This window comes from Silene latifolia, chromosome Y (assembly GCF_048544455.1).
Source record: "Silene latifolia isolate original U9 population chromosome Y, ASM4854445v1, whole genome shotgun sequence".
In the NCBI taxonomy this organism is placed as follows: domain Eukaryota; kingdom Viridiplantae; phylum Streptophyta; class Magnoliopsida; order Caryophyllales; family Caryophyllaceae; genus Silene; species Silene latifolia.
In genome coordinates, this window is record NC_133538.1 from 48203809 (window position 1) to 48225208 (window position 21400).

At 39.2% G+C, this 21400-nt stretch overlaps 1 protein-coding gene across 1 annotated transcript; it reads right to left on the reverse strand.

Moving 5' to 3' along the window:
- Window positions 1–15175: 15175 nt before the first annotated feature.
- On the reverse strand, window positions 15176–15883 carry LOC141627996 (protein FAR-RED IMPAIRED RESPONSE 1-like). Its single transcript, XM_074441191.1, has one exon. It carries the CDS (start codon window positions 15881–15883, stop codon window positions 15176–15178), a length of 708 nt encoding a protein of 235 aa, XP_074297292.1.
- Window positions 15884–21400: the final 5517 nt, after the last annotated feature.

Consider the following 21400-nt stretch of genomic DNA (forward strand, 5'->3'; position numbering starts at 1 on the left):
GATCAAACCTATCTATGGCATTGTCGAATGGGACACATAAATGAGAAACGCGTAAAGAAACTCGTCGATAATGGGACTATTCCCTCATTCGGATTTTCTGCATATGGCACGTGTGAATCATGTCTCATTGGCAAGATGACTCGAATTTCCTTCAAAGGCATTGGAATGCGCGCTAGTGACCTATTAGGACTCATACATACGGACGTGTGTGGACCTATGTCAATTACCGCTAGAGATGGCTATAAATATTTTATCACTTTCACGGACGATTTGAGTATATACGGATATGTCTACTTAATGAAGCATAAAAGTGAGACCTTTGAGAAATTTAAGGAATACCAGAATAGGGTACAAAACCAACTGGGTAGAAAGATTAAAGCACTCCGTTCAGATCGTGGTGGCGAATATCTTTCAAATGAGTTTGATCAACACCTAAAAGACTGTGGAATCGTTTTGCAGTTAACTCCACCTGGAACACCTCAATTGAATGGTGTGTCCGAACGGAAAAATCGAACCTTACTTGATATGGTTCGATCCATGATGAGTCACACCATAGTGCCTGATTCATTATGGGGTTATGCTCTTTTGTCAGCTGCTCTTATACTTAATCGAAGTCCGTCTAAAGCTGTCGACAAGACTCCATATGAAATGTGGAAGGGAACAGTACCTAACTTGTCCTTTATTCGGGTTTGGGGCTGCGAGGCTTATGTCAAGTGGCGACACGAGGATAAGCTCGGCCCGCGATCGGTCAAGACATACTTTATAGGTTATCCAAAAGGAACATTTGGTCATTACTTCTATTCGCCAACCGAACATCGAGTTTTTGTTGCGGCTAGTGCGACGTTCTTAGAGAAAGAATTTCTCGAGAACAAGTCGAGTAATAGAACCTTCGAGCTGTTGGAGATTCCAGAACCAACAACCGAGGAACAGATGGAGGAAGCTGTACCTCCAACTGATGATACGGTTAATATTCCTGAGGAACCTAGGAGGTCGGGTAGAGACTCTCATCCTCCGGACAGATACATTGGTATGGTCGAGGAGAATGATGTTTTACTTCTAGAAAGTAATGAACCCGCAACGTATAAAAGTGCTATGGCCTGTTCCAACTCAAAGCTATGGCTCGAAGCCATGCAATCCGAGATGGACTCCATGTATGAGAATAACGTATGGGATCTAGTTGATTTACCTAATAAGGTAAAACCTCTACAGTGCAAATGGCTTTACAAAATAAAGCGTTCTGTAGACGCGCAACCAGATATCTATAAGGCACGACTTGTGGCAAAAGGTTTTACTCAAGTGCAAGGATTGCATTGTGATGAGATTTTTGCACCTGTAGTCATGCTACGTTCCATTCTGATAATCTTAGCGATTGCCGCATTTCATGATTATGATATATGGCAAATGGATGTGAAAACCGCCTTCTTAAACGGTTATTTGGAGGAAGAGTTGTACATGGTGCAACCCGAAGGTTTCATAGATCCTAAACATCCTAAGAAGGTATGTAAGCTTAAGCCTTCCATTTATGGACTTAAGTAAGCTTCTCGGAGTTGGAATCATCGTTTGGACCAAGTGATAAAAGAGTATGGTTTCACTCGATCGGTCGAAGAACCATGCTTATATATCAAGTCGAGTGGGAGCAAGATTGTGTTCTTAATATTGTATGTCGATGACATACTCTTGATTGGGAATGACATTCCTCTCCTATCTTTGGTTAAAGAATGGTTGAAGAACCATTTCCAGATGAAAGATCTGGGTGAGGCACAGCGTATTTTGGGAATCCGTATCTACCGAGATAGATCACGACAAACGTTATCACTTAGTCAGGAGTCTTATTTGGATAAGGTTCTTGAGAGGTTCAGCATGACCAACTCCAAGAAGGGGAACCTTCCTATGACGACTGGGATGCAGTTGAGCAAGTCTCAGTCACCCACGACGCCTGAAGGGATTGAGTGCATGAGTCGTGTTCCTTATTCATCTACAATAGGATCGATCATGTATGCCATGATATGCACACGTCCAGACGTGGCATATGCATTGAGTATGACGAGTCGGTAGCAAAAGACTCCAGGTGAAACACACTGGATAGCAGTCAAAAATATCCTCAAGTACCTACGGAGGACTAAGGATTGGGTATTGACTTATGGAGGCGATACTAAGCTATGCGCAACCGGTTATGCAGATGCTAGCTTCCAAACGGATCGAGATGATTCAAAATCTCAGTCCGGGTTCGTCTTCATTCTTAATGGTGCTGCGGTCAGCTGGAAGTGTTCCAAACAGAGTGTTGTAGCAGATTCTACTACTGAATCCGAGTACTATGCCGCTTCGGAGGCAGCAAAGGAAGCGATATGGATGCGTCAATTCTTACAAGGGCTTTCGGTAGTTCCTAGTTCGAATGACCCAATCACCATCTATTATGACAATAGAGGTGCCATCTTCCAGGCTAAGGAGCCAAAGTCTAGCAACAAATCTAGACATGTACTTCGGAAGGCTCACCTGATCCGTGATTACGTGGAGCAAGAAGAGATAGTGATTGACAAGATTGCGACGGATGATAACATCGCGGATCCTCTCACCAAACCGTTGAATTATGATAAACATGTAGGGCATGTTAATTCCATGGGAATTAAACATGTTCCAGAGTCGTAGTACTTGATTATGGATTTGATAAATTATCTTTTTCATATATTATTTATAACATCATCGTTTTATATATCTAATATTTTGTTTTTCATGTGGATTGTACTGACAACATTGAACGCCACAAAGTGAACTGAATTACATTATATTTGTTGTGGTCCGTAATCGCCAATGTGAGCTGATAACTCCGGCTATTATATTGTGCAGTCGATTGATGGTGGGTTCAACGAGCCATAAGTTAAACGGTTGACTAATCGATCACAGATACGAGATTATGACGATACCTCGTAGGACAACTTTTTGTGACAACGTAATGGAGTCCTAAATGTTTAATAAAAGTCGGTGCCAGGTCGTGGATAGGACATCCATTGTGTTCCTAGAGTCGATTCTTTTGACTATCAACTGTCTCTTGAGATTAAGGCAGTTTTTGGGTGACTTTGGTTTCTTTCTCACGGTCTACCGTAACTGGGGCTAAGTAGATTTTTTCTGGGTGACTTACTCTATCCTCACATTTACACTTCCAGTATCTTCACATTTACACTTCTACTTTAGTCAGATTTACACTTTATTTGTTCACATTTACACTTCTCCTATCCTCACATTTACACTTCCAGTATCTTCACATTTACACTTCCAATTTAGTCAGATTTACCCTTTATTTGTTCACATTTACAATTCTCCTACCCTCACATTTACACTTCCATTATCTTCACATTTGCACTAACAGTTTAGACAGATTTTCACTTTATTTGATCACATTTACACTTCTCCTATCCTCACATTTACACTTCCATTATCCTCACATTTACACTTCCACTTTAGTTAGATTTACACTTTATTTGTTCACATTTACACTTCTCCTATCCTCACATTTACACTTCCAGTATCTTCACATTTACACTTCCAATTTAGTCAGATTTACCCTTTATTTATTCACATTTACAATTCTCCTATCCTCACATTTACACTTCCATTATCTTCACATTTGCACTAACAGTTTAGACAGATTTACACTTTATTTGATCACATTTACACTTCCATTATCCTTACATTTACACTTCTCCTATCCTCACATTTACACTTCCAGTATCTTCACATTTACACTTCCAATTTAGTCAGATTTACCCTTTATTTGTTCACATTTACAATTCTCCTACCCTCACATTTACACTTCCATTATCTTCACATTTGCACTAACAGTTTAGACAGATTTACACTTTATTTGATCACATTTACACTTCTCCTATCCTCACATTTACACTTCCATTATCCTCACATTTACACTTCTCCTATCCTCACATTTACACTTCCATTATCTTCACATTTACCCTTATATATATATATATATATATATATATATATATATATATATATATATATATATATATATATATATATATATATATAGAAGAAGGATCAAGTGAGTCCACCTTAAGTCATTAAGTCCATAAGTCCCATTTAGAGCCTGTAGATTGTGAGGATAAATGGCTAAGACTACACCAAAAAGCAACTTATAACATTATAATAATATGTAGACTAATTACCTCTCTCCTTAGGCTATTACACTTACTGTTCATTCTGCATGTATGTTCCTCATCAGTCACTTGCACGTTATTCAACTTCCCCCTACTATCTCATACAACTTCCTCATAATTTCAAAAAACCGTCCTTCCTTATTCCTGTCTTTCATCTCACATTTCTTCATTTCTTTTCTATTCCTTACTGTTCCATTTCTCTTGCTTACCAAATACAACAATTCCTTTTCTTTTCTATATTTTATCGCATTCAAACCCTTGTAGTTCCTATCTTTGTTTCTTTACCTCACTTTGAAGGTAATTCATTGATCATCCTTTATTCTTTTCTTTGTTTAAATTTTTTAATTTTGCAAATTATGCTTGAGTCGTAATTGTTATATTGCGTGTTTCAATTTATGTGATTTTATTGTGTGTTTGAATTTTTAATTAAATTCATAGTGTAAATCTGAATTGATGGGTAGTGTCAATGTATTTGTTAGGGTTTTAATCGAGCCTGTTTTTGGGGATTGTAAATGTGATGTAATTGGGACTCTGAATGTGAGGACAGCCCAAGTGTAAATGTGAACTAAAAAAAGTGTAAATTTGAACAAATAGAAAGTGTAAATGTGAGGATAGGAGAAGTGTAAATGTTATCAAATAAAGTGTAAATCTGACTCAATTGGAAGTGTAAATGTGAAGATATTCAAAGTGTAAATGTGAGGATAAAGTAAGTGTAAACGTGAACACTAAACCTGTAAATCTGACTAAAATGGAACTGTAGATGTGAAGATAATGGAAGTGTAAATGTGAGTTTAGGAGAAGTGTAATGTGAACAAATAAAGGGTAAATGTGAAGATAATGGAAGTGTAAATGTGAGGATAGGAGAAGTGTAAATGTGAGGATAATGGAAGTGTAAATGTGAGGATAGGAGAAGTGTAAATGTGATCAAATAAAGTGTAAATCTGTCTAAACTGTTAGTGCAAATGTGAAGATAATGGAAGTGTAAATGTGAGGGTAGGAGAATTGTAAATGTGAACAAATAAAGGGTAAATCTGACTAAATTGGAAGTGTAAATGTGAAGATACTGGAAGTGTAAATGTGAGGATATGAGAAGTGTAAATGTGAACAAATAAAGTGTAAATCTGACTAAAGTGGAAGTGTAAATGTGAGGATAATGGAAGTGTAAATGTGAGGATAGGAGAAGTGTAAATGTGATCAAATAAAGTGTAAACCTGTCTAAACTGTTAGTGCAAATGTGAAGATAATGGAAGTGTAAATGTGAGGGTAGGAGAATTGTAAATGTGAACAAGTAAAGGGTAAATCTGACTAAATTGGAAGTGTAAATGTGAAGATACTGGAAGTCTAAATGTGAGGATAGGAGAAGTGTAAATGTGAACAAATAAAGTGTAAATCTTTCTAAATTGGAAGTGTAAATGTGAAGATAATGAAAGTGTAAATGTGAGTGTAGGAGAAGTGTAAATGTGAACAAATAAAGGGTAAATCTGACTAAATTGGAAGTGTAAATGTGAAGATACTGGAAGTGTAAATGTGAGGATAGAGTAAGTGTAAATGTGAACAAATAAAGGGTAAATCTGACTAAATTGGAAGTGTAAATGTGAGTGTAGGAGAAGTGTAAATGTGAACAAATAAAGGGTAAATCTGACTAAATTGGAAGTGTAAATGTGAAGATAATGAAAGTGTAAATGTGAGTGTAGGAGAAGTGTAAATGTGAACAAATAAAGGGTAAATCTGACTAAATTGGAAGTGTAAATGTGAAGATACTGGAAGTGTAAATGTGAGGATAGAGTAAGTGTAAATGTAAATGTGTAGACTGTTATAGGTTGACTGATATTGTGCATTTCTTATGTACTTTTTGTTCCCGATTCGAGATGGTATCTCGATGGAGAAGTACCGGAAGTGAAGAACAACCACAAGTTACCCCTCATCAAGCTTCGTTAAGTGTCGCCCCAACCGGCTTCACAAGCTTATTGTTAAGCTTAACATTGCCCAACGAGCCGCTGTACAGAGGATTGGATTTGGGGGGCTGCTTCATCTTAAACTCAGAACTTTCCCGCTTTCACATGGTCCTGAATTTCTTGAGGCTTTCAGCGATGGTTCTCATGTTTTCAGGGCGTTGGAGTTGATGGAGTTTTTGGTTACTAAGTATGATGTCTATGACTGTTTCATGTTACCTGTTAGTGAGAGAGAGATGGAAATAGTACCTACTGGACATATGTCTGGTGCTAAAGATGAAAAATATGTGTGCATAAAACAACTGTGGCGCAAAAATTTCAAAGTGAAATCAAATTCTGATTCTATTCCTTTAGGAGACGTCTTCAATTACCTTGAGTCAGAGCAATTCAAAGATGGAGGTGATGAATTCTGTCGCCTGTTTGTGCTTCTTAGCATTTCATCATTCCTTGCGCCGACATTGAACAACGGCATTGAAATCAAACTTTTGAAAGTGGTTGAAGATGTGAGTGCCATACCGGAGTATGACTGGTGCTCGTATGTATTTGAATGTTTAGCTAATCTCGCAGTAGAGGCTCGCAGCGTGCGATCACATCCGCTTGGTTGTATCCCTTTCCTTATGATTACTTATTTTCAGCGGTATGATTACCGTGGCAAGAGTTCCCCAGATGGCCTTCCACTTATTCAGCATTGGGATCTGAAAACTCTATCGAATAGGTTAAAGGATGAGCTGGACGTGGGGCCACTGGGTCGACTAACTTTGTCGAAGGTGAAGTACCCGCGATGTCAAAACAAGACCCCTGATGAGAAGGACACTGGTAATACGATGTTGGCTATAGCTGGCGCGCCCAAGACGCCATTGGCAAGCCCTACGCCTCTTCTGATTTCAACGTCGGGTACATCCCTCGATAAGAAGTTTATTCAGATTGAACTCCCTCCCGGTGTTGAAGATGACGATGAGTTGAAAGCTAGGGCTGTAGATGTAAGATTTATGTTATGAATGTTTAATTAATCGCATATTTTTTTAATATATATATATATATATATATTGAGCGGGCATATTTTGTATATCTAGACTCTTAAATCTTTTTTTGTTACCAACTGTAGGGTGTACACGAGCTGTACTTTAAGATTCAAAGGAACGTTGTGGCCTTCTATTCCTGGTATACGGATGCAGCTGCAATGCTTAAGAATTTAACAACAGGTGCTTCTTCTTCAACTGATCTTGTTCCGTCACAAGCGACGCAAGCTTTTTTTGAAGGTGCAAAGGTGAAGGAATATGTTGAAGAAGTATAATGATAACGCTCCCTCATTGTCAGATGTTGGCCAAGAAATAAAACAGGCGGCCAAGAAAAAAAACAAAGGCAAGCAAGAAAAGAAAGACCAAGGTTCCTAAGTTCGAGTTTACGCTTACTGTAGAGCCTGTATCACTTGCATAAAATTCTGATTTGGGTGATAAAGCAGGTGATGCGGCGATGTCACAGGTAATGGAGACCGCTGATTTCTACAACACCGCTGAACTTAACGAAGCCTGTCGACGAGAGGAAGAGGAATGCGGGCTAGATTTAACCGACGACTTGACTCAATTAACTGATCGGCAGATTCTAGAGAAAATTTATAGCCCGGATGAAGTTGAAGAAGCTTACACAAAGCCCTCATTGAACGAGGAGCAGGAAAGTTTCGGAGGGGAAGTGCCTGACACTAGTGGTCCCCCTGAGAAAGCTGAACATGTCGTTGAGAAGTGTAAGTCAGAAGCAACGAATAAGGTTGATGCGGATGTGGTAGGTCAGTCAACTGAAGATGGTTCATCTTCAGTTCAACTAAAATTTATTTCGACTGCTGATATTGAGAACGCGCTGCAAGGTTTGACAGAAATTGGTGATGGTGGTGGTGAAGCGGCAGAGGGCTGCGTACAGAGAGGTGAGGATGAGATTGTGCAGGGTATGGATATAGAGCATGCCCAAGAACAGGGGCCTGTTACTAGTGAAGGGGAGGTGTCTTATTCAAAAGTAGCGAACAAGGTGGATGCGGATGTGGTAGCCCCGTCAATTGAAGATGGATCATCTTCATTTCAGTTGAAATTTATAGCGACAGCTGATATTGATAATGCGCTGAAAAAGTTGTCAGACAGCGGTGACGTGAAGTGGCACAGGGTGGTGCACCGAGAGAACATGACGAGGCTGTGCAGGGAATGGATCTGGAGCCGCCTCAAGATCAGGGGACCCGCCGTGGGCCTGAATCAGTGGTGGTTGGACTAGTGACTGGCGTGGATATGGATGTTAGCGGTGCACCGACAGTCCAGGAGGAGGTTGTGCAGGGCATGGACATGGAGCCACCCCAAGACCAAGTGCCCTGCCATGGGCCCGAACCACTCGTGGTTGGACTAGTGCCTGGTGAGCCTGTGGATGTTAGCGGTGCACCGGGAGTGGAACAGCCCGTTGACCGATGCCAAGTTAGTGGTACGAAAGCACCGGGTGGTGAGCCTTGCGTTGTTTCGACCACAGTCCATGAAGATGCATTGCAAGAAGGGTTAGAGATTGGTAGTGGCATGGTCAACAAGCAAGGTTAAGGCCCTACTGCACAACCCGGTTGTCCTGTTTCATTTCAGAATGATGACAAGCCCATGGATGTTGCAGAGGGAGCAGATAAGGTGGTTGTTGAAGCACCCTCTTCTGAGTTTAAGTTGCCGGAATTTCAGTGTACGTTTATATCTACTGTAGAGCTAGATGAGGCATTTAAGGGGGTTCCGGGTGAGGATTTCGGAACGACTGATTTGGCAGGCCCTTCTGAACCAGCCGTTCCCGCGGATGGTCGGGAAATTTATGTCCCCCGGAGTAATATAAATCACCACCCTTTCCTTTTTCATTCACCTGAGCCCTTACAGTGCATGGAAGTGGTCCCTGAGAATCTGACTTGCACCATGGATTGTGGAGAACCTATGCCCGAGCAGGGCTTTGTTACTGTAGACCTGAAGCTGAATAAGAAATTATTTAGGGGTGTTTTTAAGGAAAGGAAATACGTCCTAGACTACGTATTTAACAAATCAGAAGCTTGGTTGAACGGGTGAGTCGATTAATTTCTATGTCAAACATATTAATACTTATATGTTGTCGTAATCATGTTCGCCTTATATAATTTTTTCTTTTTTTTGTAGGGAAGAATTGGCAGTTTTTTCAGACTTCTTCTTTGTGTCACGGGAAGACATGTTAACCCTTGAACCTGGACATGAAGTTATGAATTATGTAATCGATTCTTGGTGCCTACTAATCAATAAGATGATGTATGACCAAACTGCACTAGTTGCATCCTCTCGTTGTTTCTTCGTGCTTAGTCACACCGTACTTGCCCTATCCTCACTCAATGCAATTTTTATAGTTCCAATTTAATTGTAACGTAAGTGTCTAAATTTAATAGCGCTGCCCTTCATTTGAATAGAGCCCTGCACTGGATATTTGGAAAGCCAAGAAGAAAGGAATTGTTCTTGACAAAAAGGACGAAATCTGGGCTGGGTGGGATGCTTGGATTCAATCCTGTTTGTCTCCATTTCAACTTGGATCTGATATGGTAAGTGTAAATGTGACCTATTGTGAAGTGTAAATGTCATCACACCGAAAGTGTATATGTGATTTTCACAGAAAGTGTAAATGCCTGGATGTGATTAAGAAGAAAGTGTAAATGTCATGAAATATGAAGTGTAAATGTGATACATAGTGAAGTGTAAATGTCATGATGTATAGTGTAAATGTGATTATATAGAAAGTGTAAATGTGATGACATAGCGAGTGTAAAGGTTACTAAATAGAAAGTGTAAATGTCAGCACATATAAAGTATAAATGTGAATATATGTAAAGTGTAAATGTCATGACATATGAAGTGTAAACGTGAGACTTAGTGAACTGTAAATGTCGTGAGATATTGTGAAGTGTAAATGTAATGAAATATAAAGTGTAAATGTGATACATAGTGAAGTGTAAATGCCATGATGTATAGTGGAAATGTGATTATATAGAAAGTGTAAATGTGATGACATAGGGAGTGTAAAGGTGACTAAATAGGAAGTGTAAATGTCAGCACATATAAAGTGTAAATGTGAATATATGGAAAGTGTAAATGTCATTACATAGGAAGTGTAAATGTGAGATATAGTGAAGTGTAAAAGTTATGACACATGGAGTGTAAAGGTGACTAAATATGAAGTGTAAATGTCATGACATATATAGTGTAAATGTGAATATATGGAAAGTGTAAATGTCATGACACATGGACTGTAAATGTGACGAATTATTGAAAGTGTAAATCTGAAATTTGTACTGAGTGTATCTTTTATGTCTTTGTTGTCACACCCGCCAGGTCTTCATCCCGATCTTATCTGGCAATAATAATCATTACAGCTGTGCATGCATAAACTTCGTTTCCGAGTAGATAGAGTATTTGGACAACCGTCGATACGACGATGATTTTGAGAAGCTTCCATATTTTGGAATTTCCCGTATTGCGGTAATAATTATAAATAGCATACCTTAATTTGTTCTTTAGTGTTGATGTAGTCTGGAATTGTAAACACTGTTTTTAAATTGACTTTTTTTTTAAATTCCTTTTACAGTGTGATTTAATGGGTGCGTATCTGGAGTCTAAAGGGTTTGTCAGAGGTTCAAAGGTTGCCGGGTTCAAATTTGTAAATGTCGAATTTAAATGGCAAGGTATGGGTTATTCTGCGTTTGATTACGGGGTGTACATGATGATACACATGCTGCTTTTCAATGGGAAGCTATTTGACTACGCCTTAGGTGAGAGGGACGTTCTGAACCTCGTCCGAGCTGAAGTGGTGTCGATTCTTATCCTGAATGACCATAACAAAGTGAGGGAGAGCGTTCGCTCAAGGATAAACCAATTCAGGGAAAAGTATGGTCAAGGTCTGAACCCGGTCTCCAATGTTGCACAGAAGCGGAGCCTCGACGATGAGGAAGAGATTACGTACAGTAAACGCCCCCGTGTTACAGTCCCACCCCCTAAACGCGTAGAAGGAAGCTCTGTGGTCAATCTTGTAGCCATACATGCGGAAAGCAGCCCCGTTGTTGTTCAAGCGTCAGCGCAGTCGTCAGGCAGCCAACCTTTGTCAGCCGTACGGAGCCGTCCCTAGGGCGGGGGGGATGGCTTGACTTGCTCAATTGGCTGTGGGGCTGCTGGTATGCAGACTCTTGTTGTCTCGACCTTCTTAAGGAACAATCAAAGCTTGGTCAGGGGTATTCGATCACGTCGAAAGCATGCGCTGGACTATTGCTTGTTAGACGACTACAACTTTGAAAATTCGTTAGTACCTGCCAGACTCTTATAACAGGGCCAATTAGTTACGATATTTAATTTGTAACTACTTCACAATTTCTTACTATTATACGTGTGTTTTATTGCAGTGAATCAATCTCTTGGTACAAAGAGGCATGCCGCGCATGCGCCGTCCGACATCATGACCATGCTTCCTGAGGTTGTAATGTCGCCTGTTGTCATTGAGTCGTGGGCTGTTTTGCTGAACCATTTGGAGTCTGTTGAACACTTACTTCCTAGGATGGCCTTCTTTGGGATACGTCATATGGTACACCCTTCCCCTCCGTACAAAGCCTAAAAGTTATACATTAGTTCTTACTTTTATTATGTAGTCTCACTCACTCCTCTGAACAGGAATGTATCATGCAGCTTTTGGATATACGTGAAGCGGCTCACAGTCTAATGACATCACCGATCGGGTATCACATTTGGGATACCTTCATCCAGGACTCGTGATAAAACTTTCAACTTTGAATGCCGAGTTTATATTCGTACCTGTCAACATTGGTGGGCACTTTGCATGCGTGTGTATAAATTTTGGACAACAAATCGTTGATCTCCTTGACTACCAACATCATGCCAACCGGGATCGATCAAATGTGCAATGTTACTCGCCAAGTGGCATCACTTTGTTAGCGATTATTTGGACGTCGAACGGACGGGGGGATATGAGATTACTAGGTTTGAGCATCGGCAAATCCCGTTCAGCGCCAAACACCCCTTCCTAACATAACAGAATCGGGATTTTCTGTATGATGTATATGCTGATGTACGAGGGTCAACCTTTTGAGCATCCAGACTTGGAGAGGAAGAGGAATCGACGGTACTTGGTAGTCAAGTTGGTGGCGACGCTTGTTCTAGCTGACATAAATGTCAACAGAGACATTTTTGAAGCAAAGTTGAATGGGTTTATCGCTGGAAAAGAAGATTTATGGGCCAAGTTACAAAAGAAGCGCAAAATTAAGGCTGTGTTGTCGAAAAAGTGAACAATTTGTGGACATATTTTTTTTTAAATGTATTTTGTTTGGCAATCTTGAACTTAGAAAAGAATGTTTTGTCTTTGTGGTTGGCAATGTTTGCAAGTGTAAGCTTTACAAAGAATGAAGTGTAATGGTAAATTACACTAATGAAGTGTAATGGTTGACTATTTTTTGGCATTTATAATCATAGTTTATTCAAAGTGTAAATGTGTCTAAATTGCAAGTGTAACTGTTATCACACTTGTAATTTAGTCACATTTACACTTTAAGTGTAAATGTTAACACACTTAAAGTGTAAATGTTAACACTGTCAGTGTCAACTTTATCATACTGAAAAGTGTGAATGTAAACACACTGAAATTAAATTGAATGCAGTGTAAATGTGGTGACATGGGAAGTGTAAATTTGGTGACAGCCCAAGTGTAAATGTGAACAAAAAAAAGTGTAAATAAGAACAAATAGGAAGTGTAAATTTGAATATAGGAGAAGTGTAAATGTGAACAAATAGGAAGTGTAAAACTGACTAAATTGGAAGTGTAAATGTGAAGATATTCAAAGTGTAAATGTGATGATATAGTATGTGTAAATGTGAAATTACTGGAAGTGTAAATGTGCTGCCATGGGAAGTGTAAATGTTAACACCAGTTGTTTGAAAATAAGTGTAACTGTTACTTGAAATAACATAAGTAATCCAAAATAAGTTCAAGTAACACAATGTTTGGCTATCTAATAAAACAAAGAGATTTTGGTCTTATGACAGTGTAACTCTAACGTTGGTGTTACTAAAAGTTACACCAACTGCAGTTCAAAGTTACGCTGCCATGAGACCAATTCCTTATCGCCCGCTCCATTTATAGCACATCAAAGTTTTAAGTTACACACTCAAAATATATAGAGCAACACTTGTCAGTGATCTGACGTCTATTCTTGTTCTGACTCCAGCTCTTCCTCCTCCTCTCCTTCATCCTCTTCTGGTTCAGACGACCCTTCGCACAATGGCGTGTTTGCTGAGAAGGGGTTAGGGCAGTTTCTCTTGTCGTGATTTGTCATTCTCTTGCAATTCTTACACTTACGTTTGGGTTTCCTAGCCAACACCATTGCTTTTGTTTTGGTGACAAAGAATCTTTTCCGGTGCCCTTGTTTTTCGAATTCATTGGTGGCAATATCGTCACTACCTCACATGCCGTACAATTCAGAAATTTCTCCATTTGTTGATTTTTATTCAACACTTCCCCTAATGGTGACAGGGACTATTTAAATGATCTAATTACAGCGGAAAAGCTGTCAACATCAGCTATTCCTTTGTCTCGAAGGAGCCCTACAGCTTCATGAACTTCTGACCACATTATTGACATTGCAATTTGTTTTTCATCGATGACTTGCATGTTTTCTGTTCCTTCACCATTAGTATTGAAAATCCTTAATCGGAGATACTCTTTCATCCATCTATTCAGAATATAATCTTCTGGTATAGTCTTTATCCCACTTCTTTGAAAAAAATCCATATTATATGGCGGCATAGGATTCTGTTCTTTCAAACATCGTACAACCGACTTGCTTTACGTGTACCTGTGTCATCAGATAAAGCTAGCATGTAAGTGTGAACGTTAAAAATAGTGTCACGGATGTAAAGTGTAAATGTATTGAATTGTAAAGTGTAAATGCTAAGTAATTAGAAGTGTAAATGTAAACTAATAGGAAGTGTAAATGTTAAGGTATTAGAAGTGTAAATGTTAAGTTATAGGGATTTGAATGTGTAAATGTCATGATGTAAAGTGTAAATGTCATGACATGTAGTGTGTAAATGCTAAGTAATTAGAAGTGTAAATGTAAACTAATAGGAAGTGTAAATGTTAAGGTACTAGAAGTGTAAATGTTAAGTTATAGGGGATTTAAATGTGTAAATGTCATATGATGTAAAGTGTAAATGTCATGAAATTTAGTGTAAATGTCAATAAGTGGAAAAGTGTAAATGTTAAGGTATAGGAAGTGTAAATGTTAAGGTATTAGAAGTGTCAATGTTAAGGTATAGGAAGTGTAAATGTCATATGATGTAAAGTGTAAATGTCATCAATTGTAAAGTGTAAATGCGAAGTAATTAGAAGTGTAAATGTAAACTAATAGGAAGTGTAAATGTTAAGGTATTAGAAGTGTAAATGTTAAGTTTAAGGGATTTGAATGTGTAAATGTCATATGATGTAAAGTGTAAATGTCAGGAAATGTAGTGTGTAAATGCTATGTAATTAGAAGTGTAAATGTAAACTAATAGGAAGTGTAAATATTAAGGTATTAGAAGGGTAAATGTTAAGTTATAGGGATTTAAATGTGTAAATGTCATATGATGTAAAGTGTAAATGTCATGAAATGTAGTGTAAATGTCAATAAGTGGAAAAGTGTAAATGTTAAGGTATAGGAAGTGTAAATGTCATATGATGTAAAGTGTAAATGTCATCAATTGTAAAGTGTAAATGTTAAGTTATTAGAAGTGTAAATGCAAACTAATAGGAAGTGTAAATGTAAACTAATAGGAAGTGTAAATGTTACGTTATGAGAAGTGTAAATGTTAAGTTATAGGAATTTAAATGAGATAAAAACAGAAAGTGTAAATGTCATAGGAAGTGTAAACTACCTGGACTGTACGCAACTTCAAAATTCTTCTTTCTGGTTGAATCTTTGACAGTAGTTACCTCTAACTTGCCTCTCTCAGTGAAACCTCCTGTTCTACATGTATCAATTGAGAAGATGGCTTCTTATTTGAATTTATGGAAAGCTGAATAGGTGTACACCTTTGCAGCATGAATCTCTAATGCCAGATTTGTTGACGCCGTTGCGGACGAGTGCTTATCCATGTTGTCAAGCTGCTTCTGTATATGTCTTTGTTGGTCCATAGCGCTCTCGAAACGCATCCAAAACTCAACCAATGTTCCTGACTTGTGCTCAAACCTCTTGAAAAAGCTATTTTCGCTCTCTGGTCTTTGAGTTGTCCTCATAATCGACGCCATCCTCAAGTCTCTGCAATGCGCCATCACCCACTGTCCCCTTATAGCATATGTATCTGCAAACGAATCATTTACGCCAACACCATGATCTTGAATTATTTGCTCCCAGATACCATCAAATTCTGCTGCCTCAAGCTCATCGTCCCATATAATGTCATTAATTTTACAGATGAACTCATTATAATCGCTTCTCGAGACGCCAAACTTACTTGGAATTTTGTTCATTATATGCCACATACAGAACCGATGGCGCGCTGTCTTGAAAACAAGAGGGAGAGATTTGATAATACCTGGGTCCTGATCTGTAATTATGTACTCGGGTTCCTTACCCCCCATTGCTTGTAAAAACCGGATGAAAACGCAATTAAACGACTCATAATCTTCCCTTGCAACTAGAGCCCCACAGAACGTCACAGATCGTTTATGGTGGTCAACACCTGTGAATGGTGTGAATACCATAGAATACTTATTGGTGGAGTAAGTTGGGTCGAATGACACCGCATCACCAAAATTTTTGTAATTATCTCGGGCGGTACCGTCCGCCTATATGGCCCTACTTAGGCTGCCATCATTGTCAAGGTCATAGTCAAAGTAGAAACCTATTCTTGTTTCAGTCATTTCCTTGAAATGGTCAACAAACAACTGACCATCCCGTTCGTGAATGAAACATTTAACATCCCTATGGAAGTTCTTAAAATCATTTAAGCTTGCTCCAATGTTTTTGTATCCATTCACTTGTTCTTTGCAGATTTTGTATGTTTTTGTTGCTCCTATCTTCATCTGCCAATCAATCATTAACAGATACGTCATATAAATATAACATGAATGGAATTATTTATTTAGTATAGAGAGTGATTATGTATTACAAACCCTTGAGTTTAAAACGATTATCATCTTGTGATAATCTGTTATGTTACGCGACAATTTCTGGAACTCTCTGTCCTTAAGTGAGATAAGCTCGTGATTGTGACCTTCGTGGAACCGGTCAATTAATAAAATACCATTCTTTATATATAGTCGTATCCTCGCTTTACACCCCACTCTAGTGACCCTGAATATCCTCTGTGACTTCTCCCCATCCAGTCCGTCATCCTGATCTTCTCTGGGCGTCTTGTGAGCGGAACCTTCTCGATTGCAGACGACGAGCTTTGACTTGATCTCACCGCCACACCATTTTTTTGTTGTGTACCTACGGACATCAAAGCCACAAGAAATGGCGTATATCTTATAAAAAGTCACCGCATCCTTAACCCCCCAAACTTCTGGTCGATGTACGGTGTAAACCTCTTCTCCACCTCCCTACACAGCTCCTGCTTGTCAGGTTGAACCCCATTCTGTTTTACCAAGTCTGTAAATGTGCACAGAGTGTAAGTGTAAATGTAAATGTCCTCAGATATGAAGTGTAAATGTGCTGTTCTGAAAGTGTAAATGTCATCAAAAGTGTAAATGTCAGCAGAAATGCAGTGTAAATGTGATGTTCTGAAAGTGTAAATGTCAGCAAAAGTGTAAATGTCAGCAGAAATGCAGTGTAAATGTGATGCTTTATAAGTGTAAATGTCAACAAAAGTGTAAATGTTCTCATAATGCTAACTCAAATTAAAACTATAATATTAACAATTAAAAGGTGACTATAACAATTAAAAAGTGTAAATGTAAAACTATAGCAAAAAGAGTAAACATCCAAATGTGTAGCAGAAACGAAGTATAAATGTGATTGTCTGAAAGTGTAAATGTCAACAAAAGTGTAAAAGTACACCAAAAGTCTAAATGTGAGCAGGAATGCAGTGTAAATGTGATGCTTTAAAAGTGTAAATGTCAATAAAAATGTAAATGTTGTCAGAATGCTAACTCACATAAAAAATATAACAATAAAAATGCAAAGGTGACTATAAAAATAAAAAAGTGTAAATTTAAAAGTACAGGAAAAGTGTAAACGTGAGCAGTAATGCGTGTAAATGTGAGGCTTTAAAAGTGTAAATGTCAACAAAAGTGTAAATGTTGTCAGAATGCTAACTCACATAAAAAATATAACAATTAAAAAGTGTAAATGTAAAACTATAGCAAAAAGAGTAAACATCCAAATGTGTAGGAGAAAGGAAGTGTAAATGTGATTGTCTGAAAGTGTAATTGTCAACAAAAGTGTAAAAGTACACCAAAAGTTTAAATGTGAGTAGGAATGCAGTGTAAATGTGATGCTTTAAAAGTGTAAATGTCAACAAAAGTGTAAATGTTGTCAGAATGCCAACTCACATAAAAAAATATAACAATAAAAATGCAAAAGTGACTGATGCGTGTCTTTTATATGATGTTTTACATCCCATTTTACACGCATTTCAGAGCTCATGCATGTAGTTTATGCTACATTTCTCCCTATTTCCGTCTACTTCCGTATTTTTGTACGTTATTGCAGAAATGTGAAGAATCCAGCGGAACTCGAGCTAAATCCGTCCCCGAGTATCCTGCATTGCATATGACGTGAAGTATTCACCCGAGGAACGAGCTTGGTGCGCAATTCAAGGCCCCAAAAGACAAGTCCACGAGTTTATAGAAGTCTAGTAGAAGCTTAATCAGTCGATCGACCACCTCCATCAGTCGATCGACCAACCATCGGGGTACAGAAGCTACTGTACACTGCTAAGCAGTCGATCGACCGGCAACTTCAGTCGATCGACCAAGACGCTATTCCAGACGAGAATTAAAAGATCGAGATTTATCAAGCCCACTAGTTACTAGGTTTAGGAATTATGTTACGTATACTCTCTTTATAACGTAACCTAATTCATTCAGTTTTCATCAAGCTTTATTCAGTAGTTTTACATTAAGTTTTACATCAAACAGTTCTTTATTTATTCATTAGGGTTTGGATTATTGTTAAGCATTGGATTTTCGGTTCTTATTAACTAATCTTTCCTCCGCAAATTCGGTATTCATCTGTCCTAATTTCAGTTTATTGCTTTATTTCATCATTAGTGTAGAATTGATAGTTAAATTCCCGCAACCAATTTTATTGTTTATGTTAATTGTTTACTTTATCGTTTCAAGCATGAATTCAGTAATTCTTATCGTCAATGTTATTGTTTTTACCCTTAGCATGAGTAGCTAAATAGTCTGTGCTAGGATGTAGGCGAATTTTAGCATAGGCGGCAAAGTATTGAACATGGACTGATTCGCGTGTCAGTCGATCGACTGGCATTCTCGGTCGATTGACTGACCTCGTGAGGTTACCCTTCGTTTTAATTGATTTTAATGTTGTATTTAACAAATCGAATGCATGCGACCAGTTAGATGCTTAATTTATGACTGACCCATTAGATCGAAAGATAGGGAAAGTTATTTGACCACCAATTAAAGACGACTAAACTGTGCTGAGATCGAAAGATAGGTATAGTTTAGACCATTAGTTACTTTTCAGGACGAGAGTCAGTATTAGTGATATTAGGGACCTATAGCGAGATCGAGAGATGCTATTAGTTAAGAGTGGACCGAGAGGACCTCTTGTTTCCCGCCTCACTTGTGTTCGATTTAGACCTGTTTAGTATGCTGCCGCCGAAGCTTTAATGAACAGACCATCCTAGTACCCCTTCTTTATCTGTTTAAACCATCTTTTTAGTTTATTGTCTTTATTTATTCTTAGCTTTAGACCAATTCCACTCAACCCCCACAATTGTTACCTTAGACTGAATATAAATCGACTAGAATTTACATCTGCCTCCTTGTGGTTCGACCCTGTTACCACTAGCCTAGATTAGTCTTAATAGGAAATTATAAATCTTATTTTTGGTACTCACAACGACGGGTATCAAATTTTGGCGCCGTTGCCGGGGAGGCAATAGTTCTAATTTTAGTTGTTTTATTTTTAGTCTTTCTTAGTTTAAGGGACTTCTGTTCCTTAAACTTTTCTTATACTCTTTTTGTAGTTTCTTCTTATGTGCAGGTCACAGGGTGGTGAACTAGTACCATTTGATCCTGAGATAGAGAAATCTTTGCGCGAGTTGAGACGAACACAAAGGGTATTACCGACAGAGGAAGAGCTGAGTACTCTGTCAAGCTATTACGAGAACGACCTGTTCGAAGAAGACCCACATTCTTCACCCGTTTCCACTTCTTCAGCCGAGACAGTTACCTCCCCAGAAATTCCAGTCATGGCCGAGGAAGCGAGTATAGCTACTCATTCTGAGCCGACAGCTGAAAACTTATATAAGGGGTTCGAATTACCGGGAGATGCCAGGAAGTTCGAACCAAAGCCTTCATACATTAACATGGTTGAGAGAAACCGATTCGGGAGCTGCGAATGAAGATGCAGCTAAGCATATGGAGACCTTTATTGACTACTGCTGTTCCATACCCTCACCAGCTGGCGTGACCCAATACCAGATTAAGGAGACCATGTTTATCTTCTCCCTTCGTGATGCTGCAAGGGAGTGGTATAGAGATCTGGACCGAGCCGTTCATGGGATTACTGATTGGAATTCCTTGGCATTGGCATTCTACAAGAAGTACTTTTCTGCTTCAAAGACGATTGCTATTAGAGCCCAAATCACAAGTTTCAAACAAGGGCCAGATGAGAACTTCCACGAGGCATGGGTCCGATTTAAGAAGCTGGTGCGAACCATACAGCACCATGGGTTCGAAAAATGAAGCTTGTGCAATCATTTGTATAATGGGTTGTACAACGATCAGAGGGCCATTTTGGACGCTGCAGCTAATGGCCGGTTTGCTGAGAACTTGGGAGCAACCAAGGGGTGGAAGATCATTGACGATCTGGCCACCCACAAGGCTGAGTATGGTAATTCCGGGGAACCGGAGGAGAGTCTTTGAATCTTCCTCTGTTGCTGCGCTTGAAGCTCTTACTGCGAGATTTGACAAGTATGAACTAGGAGAAGCTTCTAAAGGTGGGATTTACCAAGTAAATGTTGTGTCAGACGGTCCCTTCGTCTGTGAAAGGTGTGAAGCTGAGGGACACGTTTCGAAAAACTGCCCTAGTCCCTTTGAGTCTTGTGCTGCCTTTCAACACTATAAGCAGACAAACACCTACTATGAGCCGAATACCCATCCAAACTTGAGTTGGAGGAGCCAAAATGTCCTGAACCCAACTCAAGATCCGCCGCAACAGCAACCTTATGTACCTCCTCATCAAAAGCAACAACAATATCAGAAACCTCCCTATGTGCCGCAGCAACAACAATCGCAGAATTCTGAATTTTTCGAGCTTAAGAACTTGTTGCTAAAGGAGTCCCAAGCAAGAGAGGCCGGGATGAAGCTACTAGAGAGCCAAATTGCTCAATTGGCTAGCAAAAGTAACACTCGAGCTCCCGGACACTTGCCGACCCAAACTGACCAAAAGGAGACCTTAAATGCGATCACTTTGAGGAGTGGGTCCACCCTTGAGGGTCCTGCCATGGTCGAGGACGCTGTTGAAAAAGATGAGCCGGAAACAAGTCAAAAGAAAGCTTCAACGAATAAATCAAAGAAACAAAGTTTACCAGGTATATCGGTCGATCGATTGATACACCTCGATCGATGATACATTCTGAGGCTTAAGAGCTTCGAATCAGGCGAACGGCGATCGATCGAGGACAAAGTGGTCGATCGACCAAGGTTATCATTGATAGCGAGGAATTTGGTCCTTCAATGCCCGACAATTTGAGAGACCATTTGTTCCGGGTTCGACATCCCCGAAGACATTAGGACAAGACCCGAGTCTTGATGGGTCAGTCCCGGCCCCAAAGTTCGATCCGACGACGGTTAATGGATCACATTTGAGACGGTCTGAAGAGGGGTCAAGCTTCAACAAGGAGAAGGTGACGGACTTCCAGCCTAAGTCCACGGATGCCGGCATGCGCAACTTAGAGGAGAGGGCTAAGGTACTTCTTACAGCCCCATATCCGGAGAGACTAGTGCCGACAAAGGAACAGGTATCTTTCAGTAAGTTTGAGAAAGTTATTCGTAGCTTGAATGTTCAGGTACCCTTCCTTG

Coding starts and splice junctions, on each gene's coding strand:
- LOC141627996 (XM_074441191.1), bottom strand. CDS start 15,883: ATGGTATTCACACCATTCACAGGTGTTGACCACCATAAACGATCTGTG.